This window comes from Bidens hawaiensis, unplaced genomic scaffold, assembly GCF_021521415.1.
Source record: "Bidens hawaiensis isolate Kalapana, Puna unplaced genomic scaffold, B.hawaiensis_p1.1 tig00001575_1, whole genome shotgun sequence".
Classification (NCBI taxonomy): Eukaryota; Viridiplantae; Streptophyta; class Magnoliopsida; order Asterales; family Asteraceae; genus Bidens; species Bidens hawaiensis.
Window position 1 is genome coordinate 253607 of NW_027491088.1, and position 21992 is coordinate 275598.

At 42.4% G+C, this 21992-nt stretch overlaps 2 protein-coding genes and 1 non-coding gene across 3 annotated transcripts; all 3 read right to left on the reverse strand.

The window, feature by feature from the left end:
- Positions 1 to 620: 620 nt before the first annotated feature.
- On the reverse strand, positions 621 to 692 carry TRNAE-UUC (transfer RNA glutamic acid (anticodon UUC)). Its single transcript has one exon. It is a non-coding gene; the product is annotated as a tRNA-Glu (tRNA).
- Positions 693 to 744: 52 nt separating this feature from the next.
- On the reverse strand, positions 745 to 15241 carry LOC143587085 (glucan endo-1,3-beta-D-glucosidase-like). Its single transcript, XM_077068482.1, has 7 exons — positions 14911 to 15241; positions 14529 to 14590; positions 5066 to 5375; positions 3761 to 4050; positions 1781 to 2104; positions 1171 to 1462; positions 745 to 1082 (listed from the first exon to the last, which is right to left on the reverse strand). The coding sequence occupies exons 1-7, from the start codon at positions 14975 to 14977 to the stop codon at positions 1048 to 1050; spliced, it is 1380 nt and encodes a 459-aa protein (XP_076924597.1). The 5' UTR covers positions 14978 to 15241; the 3' UTR covers positions 745 to 1047.
- A 1368-nt stretch (positions 15242 to 16609) lies between these two features.
- On the reverse strand, positions 16610 to 21401 carry LOC143587068 (cyclase-associated protein 1-like). Its single transcript, XM_077068458.1, has 10 exons — positions 20995 to 21401; positions 19856 to 20024; positions 19703 to 19767; positions 18483 to 18771; positions 18251 to 18398; positions 18053 to 18162; positions 17917 to 17972; positions 17764 to 17820; positions 17527 to 17670; positions 16610 to 16944 (listed from the first exon to the last, which is right to left on the reverse strand). The coding sequence occupies exons 1-10, from the start codon at positions 21304 to 21306 to the stop codon at positions 16858 to 16860; spliced, it is 1437 nt and encodes a 478-aa protein (XP_076924573.1). The 5' UTR covers positions 21307 to 21401; the 3' UTR covers positions 16610 to 16857.
- Between the last annotated feature and the right edge of the window lie 591 nt (positions 21402 to 21992).

Here is a 21992-nt window from a genome sequence, read left to right on the forward strand (position 1 = left end):
CACCAACTCCTGTCATACCACGTGCATAGCCGGCAGTTGGTGGAAAAGGAATAGTACACAGCAGGCCTGGTCACTATCAGCCGCTGCCTACCCACCAACTACCAGCAGGGCACGTGCGTAGGCCACTGTTGGTTGAACAGGAATACTGTTGCAGCCGGCCACACCTCCTTGGAAACCTACCTTCGGCTATAAATACCACAAATGGTATGACCATCTGATCACAACATATCTTATCATATTATACCTGATATCTGCTCTAGCAATCTCTTAATATACATTTATATTTAAAGAGCAATCTAGTCTGATTCTCACACCGGAGGGTGGTCACAAGGAGGAAACCCCCCCTTCTCAGTGACAAGCTCACGGTGTCTGTTTTGCTGGTTATCAGAAGAACCATCTTCTCTGGGCCTAACCCCTCGTGGGAAACATCTATCTAACCCCAGGTTACTCGTAATCTGCCCGGGGTCCGGTTAGTGTTTCTTCACTCGGCTAGCTATTTGGTTGTTGACCATTTATTTTTAAAAAGAATACGGTTACACCCATAATGATTTGAGATTATAAGCACACTGCACACACACAATTTGACCGTAAGGCATATAGAAAGTAATTTAAAAAAAAGGTTCCATTGCCGGGAATCGAACCCGGGTCTCCTGGGTGAAAGCCAGATATCCTAACCGCTGGACGACAATGGAATTATATTTATGAAGTGCGCCAAATTGAACTCAATACAGAAAACAGAATATTCCCAACTCACTTGTCAATATTTTACATAACAAAACATTCAATCTGTCTGATGAACTAGATATATTACAACAAACAGCCTTATTTCAACCATTACATTGTTGAACAAAAAAATAAATAAATCTTGAAGTTAAATAAAGATCAATGACAGAACAATTATTTTAACATAATTTAGTTACACTTTCTTCATTGAGAGGATCGAATCGAGTGGAAGTCGCAACCAAGCATTTATTTTGGTGTTATTCACGATCACTCCGTTGAATATCACAAATCTAAATAATCTCTCCGATGAAACAAAACAAAAGTTCATACTCCTCCGGGATAAGTACAACCGTCATAACCTGCAAATATTCAAGTTCAAATAAATCATAACGGAAGACAAAAATAAGAAAAAAAACTGCTAAAATATAAAACATAAAACAAACTTACTAGGATTACTAGATGTAACTGTAGCGGTTTGAAGGAAGTCACAGTTCCATGGGTTCCTACCGGCAGTTTGATAAAGCAGGTTCATTGCATAAGCAGCATGTGCTGCTACAGTGTTGGGCTCAAAACAGGCGCCACCAGGTTGAAGCGGACCACAATCAAGACCTTGACTGCATACATAGTCTAGATTCGACTGCAACTGTGCGTCTGATACACCTGGTTTGGGCACGCACCACCCTGCTGCTTGGACCGGTGATGGTGTTGCTGGAGTTGTCGGTGTTGGTGTTGTGGGAGTCTAGACGATATTACAACCATCCAAAGAGATATGTTATATCTTAACTTTAAACGGTTTTGAAAACAAATAAAATCATAAAATAATAATTAGATTTCAATATTGTTCTGATAAAGTCACTCGCGCCTTTTTCTAACTATAAAACCACTCAAATTAGTTTCAGTAATGCCATATTATTATTGTAAAATTTTTCATAATTGTTTAAATTGAGTGAGCAACACGTAACAATTATGAAATTTGGTTATTATTTAGCGACTTTATTTATTATATGAGAGATTCCCTTTTGAAAACAATTACGGAGCATTAAGATTAATGTCTAACCTGACTATTTTTGGAAAGGCCAGCGTCATAAGTCATGGAAAGGTCAGTTTTAAAAAGCCCGAATGATCTCTCGGAGCCTGGACCGGGCTTTAAGTTCTCGTCATAGAGTGCAAATATATAGGTATCAATGGATTTTCCAGGCATCAATGGTGTTCCCACCTTTGATCTTAGATGGTTGATCAAATTACCATTGTAAGCTCTAGCGTTCTCGATGCTGGGTCCCGCCTCATTCGGGTCACCTTTGTAAGCCCATCCTGTTTCTGCAACTACTATTTCAACGTCCTTGAATCCCATTGCATTTAGAGCAGATCTAACAGCATCCACCTGTTTATTGGAGATTGTATTTATTATAACAACAATATAAACATTAAAACATTAATTATAAATTCATAATAGTTCGTTATGTACACAAAGTAATCAAGGGCAAAATAGACTTTTGCGACGGATCTAACTGTCGATACGGTTTTCCTATACACATTTTTCTACATATAACCACATGTGGAAGCTTAGTCAGCAGCATAAAAATATTGATGGAATTGGATGCTTTATACGTTCATGGAACCTTATTCTTGCAATAAGATGCTTAACTTCTTTCACCTTTTTCTTTTTTTTAATAATTTTGTTCATCACAGGAAAATAAATATTGATGGAATTGGATGCTATAGTGGGCTCAAGCCATGAAGCCATTGGGAACTTGGGCAAACTTTAAAAATGGTCTTGTTGACTATAATATAGAATATGAGGGCCTATAATCTATGCTTTAATGTTTTTATGTTGTAAACTAGTTGAGTCGCTTGTGGGCTATTCAAGATTAGCTTGCCAAAAACTCGAACATATCGGCTTGCCGAAAGCTTAAATCGAATCGGGCTCAAACAAGCCTCGAATGCAAGTGCAAGTCTAAATTGAAGATCATTTGATAAGGCTTGAGTAGGCTCACGAGCATATTATCTATATGATACATTACTTTATTTTATTATATATGTATCTTATGAAAATAATAAAAATATATATATATATAACAATAATCTAATCTACACCTAGTGGTACTACACATCAATGTCCATCACGAGGCTTGAACCTTAGACCTCTAAGGGAACACTTTATAGAACACCGAAATGCCATTTGGCCAAATGCTCTTTGATAATTGGTATAAAAAAATAAATAATAAATATTATATTATATACGAGTGAGATCCGGTAAAAATAAAATTAACATACTAAACATACAAATAACTAGAGTAATTATATTAAAAAAATAATATAGTGTAATAATAATTATAACTATTAGTGCGAATATATATAAATTAATTAAATCATTCAGAGTGGAGCTCGAGCTTGAAATTACTCTGACAAACTGAGCTCAAGTTTTTGACTATAGAGAATGAAACAAGCCAGTCTCGAATTTAGACTAGCCCCGAGTCGCCTCATTTACACCCCTAAATATTAGTTATAAAAAAAAGTGTAAAAAGTGAGGATAAATTGCTAAAAGAATTTAAAAATAGATGTAAAAAGAAAAAAATAATAATATCAAAATAAATACACTCGACCAACGTGAAGTGAAAGATTAAAAAAAATATAAGTCGGATGTGGCTCAATGGTAGAGCACTCACTTTGCTAGTAAGAGGTAGGGGGTTCAAACCTCACTATCACCAATTTATATGGGGTATGACCCTGGCTTGCCAGGGTTCGAGTCTCGATCTCACCCGGTTTTACCGGCTCCTCGCTGTCGTGCCATTTGGCGGGTGTGGGGGTCTGGTTTTATCCGGTGAATCCCTCAATAGGTGGACCGCTAGGGGCTCCGTCCGTCCGTACTAGTGGCCGGCTCGGGCTACTTTAGCCAATGGGGGCCGCGTACGGAGTACCCGGCGTTACTTAGTTGGTCGTTAAAAAAAAAAGATTAAAAAAAATATATGAAAGATCTGAATCCCACGTGCATAGTTTTAAAGGACAAGTGTGAAGTGTAAAGTGTAAAGTTACTGACCTGTGCATCAAACATGTTCAGGTACTTGATACCATTGCCTGAGTCAACTCGGCCTGAGTTGGGTTGGAAGAGACAAAACGCCAACGTTTCAGGGCGCGTGTCACTTTGGAAAGCAAAAAACGGGTACGGGTTGATCATGAAAGGTGACCCATTTGCACTGTGGAACTTTAACAAGGATCTCATGGTGTCACTGAACCCGGAGTTAAAGACGGCCGAAGATGGTGGATCTGAGCTTCCCAGCACTGCCATCGAGTGTACTGTAGATACCTTGATTTTCCCACCTAATGATGCTGCATAATAATATTCACATATTTTATATTTCTTAAAAAGGAAAAAAAATTAACTTTATAGGAATTTGAAATAGGGAGTTAGTTAGGGACAATGATAATATCCATTTAATCAAAACCACTAGCTTAGTCTACTAGAAAAAATGTAAGTCTTACAATCAAATGGAAAAAAAAGTTTCTGTCCCAGTAATAATTTTAACATCCATTTAAGACCAGTTGTTATGGGGTGCGGTGGAGGAGTTTTTGGGGCGCCGAGGGCGATGAACACTGCCAAGGGGCGCGGTTGGGGGGGGGTGCGGTGTAAAAGATCATCAGAACGTGTCGGGCGACTCTGCTCTCCAACCTCTCACACACACATACGTATAACACATACATATGTGTGTGTGTGTATGCGCCAAACCACAGCGGAGCATTATTGATTGGGCTTCGATGCCCCCCCCAGTGCTTACGTGGCGCTTGACGTGGCACAGTAGGGGGGCTTCGAAGCCCCTCACCATAGAGGATAGCCTTAATAAACCATTCCTAAAATGTCTATTTTAAAACTCGCCGACCCGGTCACTTTATATCATTTGAAGGGCCTCAACAGATTGTGCCACACGTCATTAAACCGTCAAGTCACTATTTTTTTTATTGTTGGAGTCGACAAGATTATTTACGCGTTGAACAAGATTTCTTTGTCTTCATACGAAATTTATTTTGACGTCCGACAAGATTTATTTGGACTTTCTAAGAAATTTATTTTGGCTTATGATGAGATTTTTTCAGCTTCCAACGACGATTTTGGACAAGTAGCAAAATTGTGATGATTAAAAATCTCGTCAAATAATGGTCAAAAAGTGAGTGTCGACACGTTCTAAAACATACATAATGAGAATTGGTTGGCTAAGTGGTCATTTTGTCGACATTGACAAGTCAAATGGAAAATTGGTTATTTTCCCATTATTATTTGATAAATTTTCATTTACTAAAATAAAAAATAAATAAAAAAACAAAAAGGAATTTATAGAAAGTTTGAAACCTGCATTGAGGGCATTTTGGACATTTTGCATGGCAGGCAGACAAAGAGGAACAAGACTCTGGTCCACAGCGGTCATGACTTCATTACCAACCGTGATGACAATGATATTGTTATCCGGATAAGCCAACACGTTCGACTTCACCCACTGAGTCGCAAAATTCGGATCTGACGCCAATGCGGGTATATCCCCATTCGCTGCACCGATCACGATCCCGATCCCCGTATTCGCTAGCGCACGAATAATCGCAGGATCCACACCGTACATTCTCACTTTACCTATCGAAGTCGACTGTAGAAGCTTTGCGGTAGCCTCCTGAAGAGGTAGGTCCCAGCAGAGCCCAGTTGGACCCGCAAGACTCACCTTGAAAAGGGACGTCTGCGCGGTTGGACCCGCAAGACTCACCTTAAACAGGGACGTCTGCGCAGTTGGACCCGCAAGACTCACCTCGAAGAGAGACGTCTGCGCAGTTGAACTCGCAAGACTCACCTTAGAGGGACGTCTGCGCAAAGACCAACTGGATCCGCATGACCAACCATGCTCAGAGACGCGACGTCCTTACGCGCAGTACGCAAGCTGTTCCCGCAGGAAAAGCCTCCCAATGGTGACGTACTCCGCCTGTTCCCGCAGCTACGGATACTAGCCATCAGGGAAGGCTACCCGCACAGCAAGGCTACACGCACAAGGCACTAACTCTCAAATAATTCAGTAATGTCACTTGAAGAGGGAATGAGCAAGCCGGGAATACTCCCGTCCAAAGCCGGGAATTCTCCCGCCCAAATGAGCCAGTCCGTACACTACTGGAGGACCTTTTGTACTATACCTGCCAAGGTATGGACAAAAGATCTGACCAGAGCTGCGACAGCTCACTGACAACAGTACGACGAGCAGCACGCTCTAGTACTTAATGTCACTATCAGCCGTTGCCTACTCACCAACCCTTGTCGTGGCATGTACATAGCCTGCAGTTGGTGGAAAAGGAATAATACACAGCCGGCCATGTCACTATCAGCCGCAGCCTACCCACCAACCACCAGCACGGCACGTGCATAGCCCACAATTGGTAGAAAAGGAATATTATACAGCCGGTTGTACCTTCTTGGACACCTACCTTCGGCTATAAATACTCCAACACCTTGGAACGGTATCATCATCTTCTCTCTAGCTATTTCTCTTAATATACACTTATATTCAAGAGCAACCTAGTCTGATTCTCACGCCGGAGGGTGGTCACAAGGAGGTACCCCCCCATTCTCAGTGACGAGCTCACGGTGTCTGTTTTGCAGGTAACCAGAAGAATAACCATCTTGCCGGACCTAACCCTCGTGGGAAACATCTATTTAACCCCCAGATTATCCGTAATCTGCCCGGGGTCAATTAGTGTTTCTTCATTGGCGCCATCCGTGGGACAAAGGTAGAACTTATTCTTTTTCAGTTTTTTCAAAACTTCTGGAAAGATGGTTAACGTTACTCCGGTCCCGAGGCCAGCGAGTGACCAAGAAACCCCGGTAATCACAACCCCAGCTACTGGGAGGAACACCGGCGAGTACACAAATTTTACGAACACTACCTCGGTTACTCAAGCCGGGGCAAGTGCAGTAAATTTTACGAACACTACCCAGGTTACCCAAGCCGGGGCAAGTGCAGTAAACAATCATCCCCTGAGATTCATTGATACCCAGGTGGAAAGACAACAGACGAGGCTCCCCCGCCAAACACTTGAACAAGTTAAAGCGTGGGCGGAAGCACGTCAGAAGGAATTCCAAGCTGAGTTGGACGAACGCTTACGTTCCATCCAACAGGCTGACGAATTTGGAAGCACTCGACAACAGCTCAACATGAGCAGTGAGTGCGAGTACTCGGATGATGATCGGGAGGAATCCGACACCGACGCAAACCCTCGCCATAGGGCGAAAGGGAAGCGTAAGGAAACGGACTTCCAACCGAGAAGGAATTTCGAAGAAACCTTCAAACCAAGGAACGCGGGGGGAAACCCACGTGACTTCTCCAAAACCTTTAGACCAACTGCTGCAAATGCGAGAACGTCCAAGTTTGCAAGGGACATTGCAGAAGCAATCGCCCCGAGAAGTGCCAAACAGATGTCCAACATCGGCACTTATGATGGTATATCCGACCCAGACAATCATTTGAACAGATTCATAGCGGGGGCAACCGTCAGCAACTGGACGGAACCCACGTGGTGTTATATGTTCCAGATGACGCTGGTTGGAGCAGCCAGAGCGTGGTTTGACCGTCTACCGGTCCACCACATCTACGATTGGGCGGACTTCCAGCAGAAGTTCAGCCAACACTTCAGTCAACAAAGAAAGTATACCGAAGAGCAATGGACGATCCTCAACTGCACCCGGGAGGAAGATGAGTCTTTACTAGACTTCATCACGCGCTTCAATTCAAAGAAGCTAAGTCTGGACACTATTAGCGAAGATCTTGTTCGCGCTGCTTTCATCCAGGGCGCGAAGGACCCAGAGCTCATCCGCACCTTAACGGGTAAAGACGGCATGCCATCCACGTGGGATGCCATCATGACAGCAGCTAAACGCTTCGCGGAAACGGAAAAGCAACTGGGTAGAGATCTTCCCCAGAGCACAAACCTCTACACCCAGAAAACAAGAGAAAACAACGTCCTCACCGCCCGACTAAACAAAAAGAGGAAGCTAGGCATTTGGCAGTCAAGGGTAAACTTTGACACCTCATCCAGCTCTCGCCCTCGGTTAGGCGGAAAGGATAACATGCAGTCGTCCAACCGGAACTCCAGATGGACGCCACTCACCAAAAGCGTCACCGAGATATTCGCCACCGAGAGGCTCCCATGGCCAGAGGCTCCAATTATCCGACAGCGTCCAAACGCTGATCAAAGCAAATTTTGTGACTTCCACAGGACAAGAGGCCACACCACCGAGGAATGCTTAGACTTGAAGGATATCGTCGAAGCATTTGTCAGAGATGGGAAACTCACGCACCTCGTGGCGTAATGAATGCTGAACAGGCTAATGCGTGTAGAACCCCAGTTGGGGAAAACACGAATGAAACTGCAGCTTCAATGTTGGAGACTACATACTGCGTAAACAACGAGATTCCGAACCAGGTGAATATCGGCTCGAAAGGCTCGATGACACCCCCATCCCAAGAACATGGAAGGGAGTTCAATTACACAGGTTGCATGTAGATCAATTCCAAACTTGTAAAGAAAAGGCCCAGAGCCACTTCTAATGGAAATGATTCTCCTTACCACATTGACGCTGATGGTCTTACATTTATACTTATGAACTTTCCAGACTGATATGCCGGTATTCACCGCATAAATAAGTGGGGAAGTAAGTCGTTGTGTGTTGACGGCGGCAAAACCCGCATAAACACAAAAAACGGCAAAAATTTGTAAGAGATGAGGACAACATTCACGCAGGTCAGTTATAGGTAAAGTTTGGTCATCCCACTAAATGAAAGTGACGGTCCTACCCGCACAATCATGATAGAGGAAACTGAACATTAACCTATTGACAACCGCGCGTCGAAAGGTTTAACTTATTAAAAACACTGATATGCCGGTATTCACCGCATAAATAAGTGGGGAAGTCGTTGCGTGTGGACGGCGGAAAAACCCGCATAAACACAAAAAACGGCAAACCTTCACGCAGGTCAGTTATAGGTGAAGATTGGTCATCCCACTAAATGAAAGTGACGATCCTACCCGCAAAATCATGATAGAGGAAACTGAACATTAACCTATTGACAACCGCGTGTCGAACGGTTAACTTATTCAAAACACTTGGAAAATTGCTAAGTTAAACTAAAGTATGCACGAGCGAATCATATATTGTTTATGCGGCAAAACAAGTGCCAAATTAAGCTATAATATGCATGAGCAAGTCATATAACGTTTATAAAGCAAGTCATCAAGTGAAATTGGCGGTCCTACCCGCACAAACATTTATATTTCATAAAAAATTCAACAAGAATGGCCGGGTATCTACCCGCCTACAGAAATATAAATCTATCCTAACGGTGGGAAGGGATCTCAAGGTTCAAACTTCAGGACCACTCCCTCCAAACCCACTTGTACCCGCACCATCAGTTGGCTGTGGCGGTTCAAGGAAAGTCTTGAGAATGGTTAGCCCATCATCAGCAGCAGCAATTTCGTTCACCTTCTCCACCACCGGATGCGGGAAGGCAGCGTACTGGTTCACTGCTTGGTCATAGGCAGCTTCAGTGTCCACGTCATAAAGAGGGAAGTTGGAAGGCGGGATGCCCTTCTCAACAAACCCCAGACCAAGCAAGAAACCAGCCTTTTCCCCATCCTCATGGGAAGCGTTGAGGGTTGCGCTCATGGCATCGTCATAAGATGTGTTCGTGAAGATCCGATGCACAACCTACAACAAGGAAAAATACAAAGTATCAACCTTTTCTAAGTACAAAGAAAAGCGTAAAGATATTATGAAGCTACGCATACCTGCGACAACGCTTCTCGTAGAAGCCATTCCTTGGTGATCAGAGCCTCCTAGAGGGCAGCTTGAGCTTGGTTACGGGCGCGTTCGGCTTCATTTTTGTTAAGGTTGGCAAGCAACACTTCCTTAGCAGCAGCCTCTTCAACGCCCTTTAGCTTACGCTCAGTGTGGTCAAGCATACCCCTCTGATCCAAGATCTCTTGGAGCTTCTTGGCGTCTTCCATGGCCAAGGCATCATGAGCCTGCTGGAGCCTCTCTAGTTTGGCTTTAAGCTCCTCATTCTCAGCGCGCAGAGGCTCAGCAACAGCTTCAGCTTTGGTGGCCCTCTCGGTCGCGTTCCGCGCAGTTTCCTTAGACAACCTAAGCTGTTCGTTAACAGCTTGAGTAGCCTTGGAACGAGCCTCGAGACGGGCCTGAACTTCAACCTCGAGGGCCTTGAAGGCCTTTTCCTTCTCCGCAGCAACGGCGGAAAGCCTCTTGTTCTCCTCCCGGATGGCCCGCGCCTGAGCCACTTCTTGGATACGCGTCGCCTTTAACCTGTCGTTTTCACGACAAAGCAACTCGACGCGCGGCTGCATCCGGGCAAGGAGAATCCGAAGCTCATTTGTCAGCCTACCCTCCTGGTAGCTAGACATGGCTTCCCCCAACGCGCCACTTAGGGCCGCGTGACGCGCCCACTCGACGCAGTCCACAGCCGTCCGAAGGGTTGTTCCCCGGCGGATGTTCCACCGTGGAACATACACCTCATTGGAATCCGACACTGTAAAAACAAAAAAAACAGTTAGGAAAAGATGATATAAAAAAAAAAGAGGCCAAAATAACCCTACGCACCTGTAGGGTCGACAACAGGCCGGTAGCCGCCGAACCCATCACCCGAACCTAAGGGATATCCATCCAAGAGGTCAAGCAGATGGGAAGGAGACAGAGATTGGCTAGAAGCCCCAAACATACCTGCTGAACCGGCCGGGGACGAGGTAGTCGCCGGTGCCGGAGGCACGGTTGAAGCCGCAGCGGTAGAAACCATCGGTGGTGAACTCACTGGAGGTGAACTCACAACCGTGGCCGCCGCTGCGGAGGAGCCCACAGAAACAATCACCGCCGGCTCAGTGAAAGATGCAGTGAATATGGCACTGACAGCCGGCGGAGAGGACGTCACAATTGGAACAGTTGCCTCAACCGGGTGAGCAACTGAACCAACACTTGAAACAGGCGCGGCCGCCTGGGTCATCGCCTCGGGTAGGTTGACCAAACCTACCGTCATGGGTCGAGAGACGCTCCTCCCCGCTCCACTCTGGAATGCGGTAGCATCCACGCCTGCATGAAGACAAGATATTAAAAACAATGGCGGAAAGAATTGCGGGTAAGATTAATTTACACTTACGAGTTTTCTTGAGCTTGAAGGTTCTGACAGGCGGGGACGAACCCGATGGAGCCGGCCTCTTCACGCCGGTCACCGTCGTCGTACTGGGCGGATCGGAGGTGACAGCTGTCTCAACCTCCGGGACAGTTGTCTCACCACCACCAGGGTTCCTCGCCACCTCCTCACTTTCGGTCTCCGAGTCAGACCGGTTCTCCTGATCGACGGTGGAGGCAACCTTCGCCTTGCCCTTCGCGCCAGCTGCCTTCTTCCTCACGAAGAAAGGACCGTCTGCGGATTCCTCATCAGAAGACAAAATTAGAGGAATTCCAGCAGAGGTTTGAGCATTGAGAGGGCGAGGGTTAAAGAGTCCCTTACCTGGCCGCCTGGCGCTCAGAATCTCGTGGCCCGGCGGGTAGACCTCCACAAACCGATCCGCCGTTTGCTCCAGGATGGGCAACTCGTTCTCGTCAAGATCACGAGTACCCAACCGAGCGGGACCACCGCTCTCCCGCGGCTGCAGAAGAGACTGCAAGTTGTTTCCCTCTGAAAATAAAAAGAGAGATGGTTAGAGCAAAACCCTAAATCAGCAAAAAGATATGAAGCATACCGTAAGGGATAGAGTTCAAACCGTATTCGAGGACGATAGGAATCTGTGGCGCCTCTGCCCCAGCATCCTTCCATACCCGGCTCATCCCAAGCATCACCATCCCAGACTCCGCAAAGCGGTAAACCGGAGTCTGGATCTGGGAGATCTTGGCGAACCATTCCGCCTCTTGGTAATTGGAGGCGTGAAGGCTAGGGAGCGCCCTCCCGTTCTTGAACGTCATCGCAATGGGGACGACACGAGCGGAGACATAGAAAAACTCCCGCTTCCAAGAACGAAGACTGCGCTCGGTAGCGCAGATATTCAAACCCTTGATCCGATTGACCAAGGTATACCAGCCCTGGATGCACCTCCAGGAGTAGAAGGTCATCAGGCGGTCGACGCGGGGCTCAACGCCCAGAATATGGCACACCCATTCAAAATGGCGAACCTTTGCGATCGCCATCGGGTGTACCTCCGTTAGGTGTACACCGTGTCTCTCCAAAACACGGTACACAAACTTCGTCAATGGGAACCTGAGATTCCCATAGATGAAGAATGCAGAATACACCCCTATCTTGCCCTTGGGGGCATCGTACACCGTCTGGTGAGGCTCAGGAAACTCAGGCTCGAAGGGCTCGAGCATGAACTTCCTGACGATGTACTGATAAACGTCGACGGAAAGAGCACGCTGGCACTCCCCAGCAGTACTCTTATCGTCCTTGTCAGACGTCGGGTTCTCGATGTACACGTCGGACTCCTCGGCAATAGCCTCAGGATCACGAATGGAAGACATGTTTCGGAGGATGGAAAGAAGAACGATTTCAGGAGAATGCTCGACAAAAGTTAGAGTATTCGCCGGAAATCGCTTAGAAGATGAAGTGAAACTGTGAATTGAGATGCATCCTCTCCTCCCTTTATATACTCATCGCAATGAATGCGATGAATTTAATGCGGGAGAGACGGAAAAGCGCAGGTGCAATGAAACTATGACACGTGGAAAAAGCAAGCTGGCAACAGCTGTTGACAGGACGCGCCCCGTAAACTTCGCGCCCACGCGCCCGAAAACTCGTGCCCACGCGTCTGGAATGACCATATACTGTCACGTCACCATAACTTCATGGACGTCCTGAAACTGTCAGAAGAAACCGTCAGACCACGCTGACGTCCCTTCAACGGTTAGACTGTTCTTATCCTTTCACCAACTCTTCGAATTTCAAAAAGAAATTCAAAAAGATTCAAAAGTAAGCGGGACTATGCCCCCTTACCTTGGCAACCAAGTAACTATAAGACAGGTGCGGGTACAGTGTCAAGGCAAAACCCTTCACATACTTAGCACCTACAGGGAATTGAAGCCAAGAATACATTGGCAACCAAGTAACTATAAGACAGGTGCGGGTACAGTGTCAAGGCAAAACCCTTCACATACTTAGCACCTGCAGGGAATTGAAGCCAACAATACCTTGGAAGTAAAGTAACTATAAGACGAGTGCGGGTACAGTGTCAAGGCAAAACCCTTCACATACTTAGCACTCGCAGGGAATTGAAACCAAGAAGGATCTTCTGGGCCATGCTTGCGGAAACGGAAATAACATCCCCGCATAGCGGGAACGTTGAGAACTAGATTGATTGAAGCTCCAAGATGGAATTGGTTGTTTAACATAATTGATCACTATGTTTAAAACTACCAAAACCTTATGGAGAATCTACACAAGTGGAACTCAACGCTCCTGACTTGCGAGGAGGTTACAGACCTACCCGCATCATACCCAAAGATCAAGCAGAAAAGTCGGGAATTTCTGCACGTGACATTAGGACTTCCGCGGGAAGAATCCCCATGGAAAACCTTAAAACTAAACCCTTTTCAAAACCCCTTGCTTAAGTCCAAAAGTTCACCTCACTTATTAACAATTCATGAGAAGAACATTGGACTGGGGGGGCTTGAAGAGGTAGGTCCCAGCAGAACCCAGTTGGACCCGCAAGACTCACCTTGAACAGGGACGTCTGCGCGGTTGGACCCGCAAGACTCACCTTAAACAGGGACGTCTGCGCGGTTGGACGCGCAAGACTCACCTTAAACAGGGACGTCTGCGCAGTTGGACCCGCAAGACTCACCTCGAAGAGAGACGTCTACGCAGTTGAACTCGCAAGACTCACCTTAGAGGGACGTCTGCGCAAAGACCAACTGGATCCGCAGGACCAACCATGCTCAGAGATGCGACGTCCTTACGCGCAGTACGCAAGCTGTTCCCGCAGGAAAAGCCTCCCAATGGTGACGTACTCCGCCTGTTCCCGCAACTACGGATACTAGCCATCAGGGAAGGCTACCCGCATAGCAAGGCTACACGCACAAGGCACTAACTCTCAAATAATTCAGTAATGTCACCTGAAGAGGGAATGAGCAAGCCGGGAATACTCCCGCCCAAAGCCGGGAATTCTCCCGCCCAAATGAGCCAGTCCGTACGCTACTGGAGGACCTTTTGTACTATACCTGCCAAGGTATGGACAAAAGATCTGACCAGAGCTGCGACAGCTCACTGACAACAGTACGACGAGCAGCACGCTCTAGTACTTAATGTCACTATCAGCCGCTGCCTACTCACCAACCCTTGTCGTGGCATGTACATAGCCTGCAGTTGGTGGAAAAGGAATAGTACACAGCCGACCATGTCACTATCAGCCGCTGCCTACCCACCAACCACCAGCACGGCACGTGCATAGCCTACAGTTGGTAGAAAAGGAATATTATACAGCCGGCTGTACCTTCTTGGACACCTACCTTCGGCTATAAATACTCCAACACCTTGGAACGGTATCATCATCTTCTCTCTAGCTATTTCTCTTAATATACACTTATATTCAAGAGCAACCTAGTCTGATTCTCACGCCGGAGGGTGGTCACAAGGAGGTACCCCCCCTTCTCAGTGACGAGCTCACGGTGTCTGTTTTGCAGGTCACCAGAAGAATAACCATCTTGCCGGACCTAACCCTCGTGGGAAACATCTATTTAACCCCCGGATTATCCGTAATCTGCCCGGGGTCAATTAGTGTTTCTTCACCTCCGGTGCGGGCAGATTGTTCGCAACCATCCCGTAGTTTACACCGATAAATGATTGCGAACCTGAAAGTATTGGAATATAGTATTTAGAGTCTATGACCCAATTTATTGCTTTGTATTGTAACTATATTGAATTAAATATTTAAATCAATCAACTTAGTTTACTATCTTACATTATATCAGAGCCGAATAGCGACAGAATGACAGATTGTTATAGAAAGATCAATTACTTTTGGAAAAAAAAAAGTGGTTTGACTTTTATGAAATGGAGTCACAAAAGTACAATTGGAGTTGCAATTTCGCCCGATGGTGTATTGGTCGGTGCGAAATTGCTTCCGAATTGCATTAATCACTCGTATTGCGATATTATTGAGTTGACTTACTGGTAAGGCTAGAAAACTGAAGTAGAAAGATTAGTAGGATGAAAACCGTGGGTACGGAACTAGCCATAGATTTATTTACTCTGCTGCTGCAACTGTATGTGTAAGTGAGTGAGAGAGAGTGTGTGAAGAAAAAGATGAATGAAGAGTGAAAAGGAGTAAATGAGTATTGTGTTTGAAGAGACAGAGTGGTGGGGGCCTGGAGTGGTTGGATGTTTGTCTGACTTCACCCACGGTGGGCCGGTGGCTGGTGGAGGAAGATAAAAAAACACACCGCACGTACAGTGCTACGGTTATCACTACTTTATGACTTGATGTTCACACGTATTAAATGTAGCATATTTTTGTATGTTTTTATATGTTAAAATTGATGATCATTTGGTTCAAAGTTGGTTTATTTTATATGAAAATGAAATTAGTATGTAAACAGACTAGTTTTTGATAACCTGTATGTTAGACGAGATTTGTCAAATGACCGAAAATTAAATATTTAATCATAAATAATTTAAGGATTTTCTTTTGAATTTATAACACACACTTACACTTTAAATGTTACATATTTAAATTTTACATTTTCTTAATGGTTTAAGATGACATATATTAAATTATTGATTACTAAACATATTAAAGATGTTTTATATGATCAATACGAATGTAAGTTAAATAGTGTTTTACAAATTATAAGATTATAAATATTGTATTTATTCAACTAAATTTGAAGATATATTATAAACATATTTAACTAATTTAATAATTCATTGTTTGGTTTTAAAATTATTATATATATATTTTTTAAAAGTTATGTTCAAATTTCTACATCTAACAGTAAAATTAAATGTAATGGATTAATAAAATTATTGTGATTTAAATTACATTAAATACTTTTTTCATATGAGTTACAACTAATGGGTAATACTAATTAAACTTATGATTCATGGATAGCATGGATTAAGAAGAGTGAAGATTAGAAAATACGAGGGAAATTAAAGTTAAGTTTGGATATGGTTATGACACATCATCATCATTATTTTTGTTTATTAGTATATAGGTAGATGTGTTTCATCGCAATTGGTTAGACCAAAATTTTAATTTCGTTCCATACTTAAGAAAATTATTAATTTGATCACAATTGCTAGTTAACACGGCACGTTTTCTTTAATCTCTAAACTAGTTGGACAGTGATGCAAAATTAGTTTTGTCATTTTAACTTCTATCATTTTGAAAAATGAAAAAAATATGTATATTAAAAACACTATCGTCTATAAACACACGTGATGATGACACATGATTAATCAATCCTTGTCACACTGTCTTTCTTTCCTTTGTTTGACAACATTGACGATCACATCACCATCAAGGCAACACTGCTAGTGGTTATTAGTTATTACCGATACTCAAGTGATTTAACACCCAGAAGTCAAGAGGCTTTACTATGATTGATAATTTAATGCGATCTAAGGTATAGTGATATGCTGGAGATGGTTGTAAAACTGATCGATTGAAATGTAGAGAGGCTTATAAAACTGAATGATTTAGACGTGAAGACGGATGCAATCTAATGGCTTGAGATCGATTGATTTCACATTTACATTGTAATTACAAGAATTTGAACCTACGACTTCACATTTGTGATATGGAATACCATACCGCTAAACTTGTCACATCTATTTTGGTTCCGGAAATATATAGAGCACACCTTGATAAAGTCAAGCCAAAGTTTTCAAAATTGATACAATTGTTGATGCAAAACAAATAAATAAATATAAATCAAAGCATCCTCAAGAAATGAACAAAAAACAAAACTTGAAGCACCCTTTAATCACAAGCAGCAAACCCATGCAGACAGCAGATATATAATAACATCATCAATGTTTAAACAAACATATATTTGGAAAAGAAAAAACACATTATAACACCGTCATGAAAAAGACGATAGTTAGCACCCGTTAGTTACCCTCCCGAGTGAGAGACGGGGGTCGTAACAAACTGTCCATTCTTGTAACTATGAATGTACTGCTGTGGCAAAGCATGCTCCACCTGTAACCACAAAAAACATTTGGTCCAAAATCAGAGATTATGTAGAGGTCTGGATAAATTAAGCAAATTCATAAGACCAACCAGTCTGTTTGTTATTAATCATTTTCATATATTATCCGCCACCCGGTTTATGTTTTGGTTTTCACAGTTTTGACGTTTTGTGACCTGGTTTACGATTTGGAGTTTGGAATCGATCATGTAAAACCGACTCAGCCATTTAACATTTATTACCTTATTTTTTTCTTAATTTTAATACAAAATGATGCTTTAAAAAATGTCTTAAACCGCAAAACCGAACCGTCAAAACATAAGACCATGAAAACCGGCCAGTTTGGCCCACCCAACCAACACGGCCGGTTCAATTTTTATCTTTCCAAAACCATATTTACCAGTTCGGCCCAAAATGTTCCTCAAAACCGACCAAACAGAGTTGAGAAGTTTGACAAACATAAGTCAACTGTGATTCAAATCCTATACTTTGGTCTAGGTGCTCAACTGTTGACAACCCTTGGTCAACCATAACTCAAATCATATGTATGTATGTGTACGTATATGACCAAAATGTGAAAAACAGATGCATACCAAATCATTATCGGGACCAGAGGCAGGCACCAACACATTAATTTCACTCGACTTCGCAGTTGTAATAGAAGCTTCTAGAGAATCTTTGCTTAAGTACAGCTGGCAACCTGCTGAGTTGTCCACAGATATGGTAGGGGCTGTACCCTGTTATTGTCCACATAGAAAACAAAGTTAACAGTAACAAATAACGAATCATTCCATGAATAAAACGAAGCACGCCATTAAAAAAACGGATACCTGGCATTGCACCTCCACACTGTTGCAGTTAACAATTTCACAAGCTGCAACAACATCCTGTTTTGGCATTTAAAAGTCAGTGTTAACCTTTTCAGTTATCAAGCATTTTATGCTTGTAAATGTTATGTATTGAATCACAGTTTTATAACTGACCGTGAATACAACGCCCACTTTTGTGCATTTGTCAACAGTTATGTTGTTAACTTTCCCTGCACAATTGTAGCCAAAGAAATAGACAGAGTCACAAACTAGTAGCACGAAAACAAATTAAAAAAGCGCAAGACGGTACCTTTAATTTGTATAACTGAATCTTTGCATCCAAAGATGTAGACTGTTTGCTTCGAATCACATTTATCAATCAACAAATTCTTATTCCCAATTTGATTCTCAACAACCCATCTGTGTATCATGAGAAAAGAATATGCACCTATATCAACAACCTGATTTGCAAATTTCTTATGTCAATCATAAAGAAAACTGTACTCACTTGCGACCCACTTGAAGCTCAAACTTTGGAGGTGCAACTTTAGAAACAGTTGGCACACTTGGACGCACTTCTTTTTCACCAGCACTGACAAAGCCAGCTCTATCTGCACGGTTCTTGGTCTTCATATCATCTGTGACTTTTCGTAATCCTAAATACATGAAAACCAAAGTCAATAAAACGAATAAAGATATTAACAATAAGAAGACATGAAAATAGGCAAAATGTAAGTTACCAGCAGTAACCGGCTTTGAACTAATTTCTTGGAAAACAGCAGCCATTCCTTCCTTTGGGCGGGATGAAGATGGCTGAGACGAATCTGGACTGAAAAGTGAGGCTGGTGGAGGGGGTGGAGGGGCGGGGGCTTTTGGTGGGGCAGATGCAGCAGATCCTGTGGCACTCCATACAGGTCCCAAAGGATAGTGGCTCTTTACATAATTTCTCAATCCGGGTACGTAAAGTTCTTTTAGAGCTCTTGCCCACTCCACATGGTTTGAATCTTTATTTCTATATTCTACAAGAACCTAAAATCGCCACCATCATTAGTTAGCAATTGTAAGTTGATAGCATCACAACTTTACACCAAAAAGATTAGAATGATGCATACAGATGTGATAAAATGGAGTGTGCTTAAAAAGCGTTTGAGAGCTTATCTCAAAAAGGGAATGTTGTGACGTGTAATTCTTTAATATCTGAATATGTGAATAGTGATTTACATGATGATGCGGAAATTATGTTCAAAAATACATTATGTTTAGTCCAAAAACCTCAACTTCACACAAACCGAGAAGACTAACTGCTTTTCAAAAAAATTCCCCTAGAAAATAATTCTATCACAAATACTATAACCTAAGGGCTAAGGTACTTGCATAGAACTTCCCCTTAATAATAATGCTTGCTACTAAAATCACAATATATTCTGCTTCAATAGTTGAAACAACAACACAATTCACCAACAATGATTCTTTCACAAATATTTAAACCAATAATAGCATGCCTCTAGACTTGAAGAGTTAAAGGTAGCACCTAATGCCTAAAAAACATCTAAGCTCAAACCTTTAATTCGTTAGATCTTAATAGGCAAACCGACCAGAAGTGTCCCGAACAAACACACACGAACAATTGCAAGACAAACTAACAATTCAAAATTAATAAAGAGCACCAATATATAGCACGGTTTACTCAATCTATGTTATTGAGCTACTTTTACTGCCAAAGTACAACTTCTACCTTTATAATGAGTTGTTATATAGTAGTCGGATTAGGGTTCATTACTTGTTGCCTAAGATAACACAATCAACCTAAAAAAGATGGCCTAAAATTACTAGGCAGGACCTGCCAAGGCAATCAGGTATTCAGGTCTTGCTAGACTCAACCGGGCAATTTATCACATTAATGTAGCATGTTTTAAATTCAAAAATGGTATGCATAAACTTAAAAAACAGACTTTAATACCTTATTGTTGTAGAATTCAGCAGCCTGCCAAGATTCTTCTACATGTGCAATAGGCATGCTCATTCCTGGGGATATGACATTGACAATAAGTACCCTGATGCAAGATCCAACACAGGCTCTGTTAAAACACAAAGAATGAAGAATAACTCTCACCGCAATCTTTGCCGGCATATGCAATCCACGCTAGTGCTGTTAGACTCTCGGCAACAGCTTTTAAGTGGTTGAAGAAATCAGACCGCCTTCCTTCCGTCATGCTAATTGCTTTCATCAAATTTTCATTCAATGGCTTGAGAAATTCACCCAATCCTGCCATGTCAGGTTTCTGCATAATCAATATGCACAAAAAATCAACATCTTAACACAACTTAAAATTATCAAATAACAAAAACCGTCAACACGAGAGTTGCACAATGTAAATGATTAGCCTTCATCTCAATACTCCTAGGTTAAACTAACTAAACAAAAAGTAACTGCTCCATCATACATCAAATTACTAACATTGATGAGCTATTGAGCTCAAATTGCACAAGTTCATTACCACGCTTGCGACATCAATTAACAAGTAACACGAATAAAACACAAGTCAATGAAGTCATAGCAATTAAAAAAAAAAAAAACATAATCGTAAGCATCACAAAAATGAACTAAATCAGACTAAAATCAGCTATGCCCCGATGCGCCTAAACAAACATCACACCGATCAAAAGTTCACATCAACAACTCGATAAAACGAACCTTAAAATGCTCCATAACACATCAAATCACTAACATTTATAAGCTCAATTTATTCCACGTCGAAGACCAGAAAGCCTAGACAAGTCATAATGATGAAACTCTCGCAACTTCATTACTGTGTTTTCGACATCAGTTGACCGGTAACACAATCAAACAGTCAAACACAAGTCATGGCAATAAAAAGTTATATCAAAACCTAAATACTAAGCATCACAAAAATGAACTAAATCAGACTAAAATCACCTACACTCCGATGCGCCTAAACAAACATTACACCGATCAAAAGCTCACATCAACAATCATATAAAACAAACCTCAGCCTGCTCGACTAACTAAACAAACAATAAAATGCTCCATCACACATCAAACAACTAACATCAATAAGCTCAATTCATTCAACTTCATCACCATGTTTTAAACATCAATTAACCAGTAACAGTAACACAAATCAAACAGTCAACCACAAGTCATATCACCTACGCTCCGATGCGGCTAAATAAACATTACACTAACCAAAACTCCACAATCGACAACCGATTAAAACTTTTAAACCGAACCTTAGTTTGCTTGATCTTAATTAGAAGCTCCTTTTGAACAGTAAACGCATCACTAAGCACATTAGTAACATCCTGTACTTGTCCGCCAATCTTCGCTGCAGCAGCAGTAACCTTACCGACGTATTCCGTCAAAAACTCGTCAAATGCGATAATCGATGGATCCGTGGATGCGGCAGTCGTATCGACTTCGAGTTCTCGTGACTGTGAGCCGATGGATAGTGACTCCAGCCGAGCTACGGCGGCTTCCAGCCGCTGTATCAGCTTGTCTTCCATTACTGTTGTTGAGTTTCTCTCTCTAGAATTTGAGGACATAAAGCAGATCTGGTTTAACTGGCACTTGAGTCGTGGCCTATCTGTTTTCTTTTTTAAACGCCGAAAGGCAAAGAGTGCGGTGTGTGTGTTTTTTCAAGTCTTTTTCATAAATGGAGTCTGAAAGTTGCAATGAACTCCTTATGGTTTATTTTAATTACAAGATGGACCTCATGGTCTTCTCAAAGTCAAAGTTTGGTGTCTGACTAGGACCTTTTTTCTAAATTGAATGAGATCATTCATATTTCTCAATAATAGATTTTAAGATTTTGTTTCTTTTGGTGTTTGTCCACATTACCTATTGTGAGTGTGATTTTTCTTTTTTGTGAATTATGTTTTTTTACACAAACATGAAAAAGCTTAGTCTTTTAAAGGTGATGAAGCCAGGTAAGGAGGGTTAAGTGTTGAAAAAAATATATAATAATTGTTATGGGGTGTTTTTTTTAATGTAAACTTTTATAAACAAACAAAACGACAACAAACAAGCCACCTCCACAACCCGGAGAGAAGCCACCCACCAAAACAACACCAAAAATTACATGGATGAAAATTTACATCAGTTCGACCAAACTAACGATCTATTTTTGGATGTGACAATATATATGTAACAATATTTATTTTTGTATGTTTTTAGAATTTCTTATTGCGTGGGTTTTTAGTGTTTATAAAGAATTGTGTGTGTTATGATG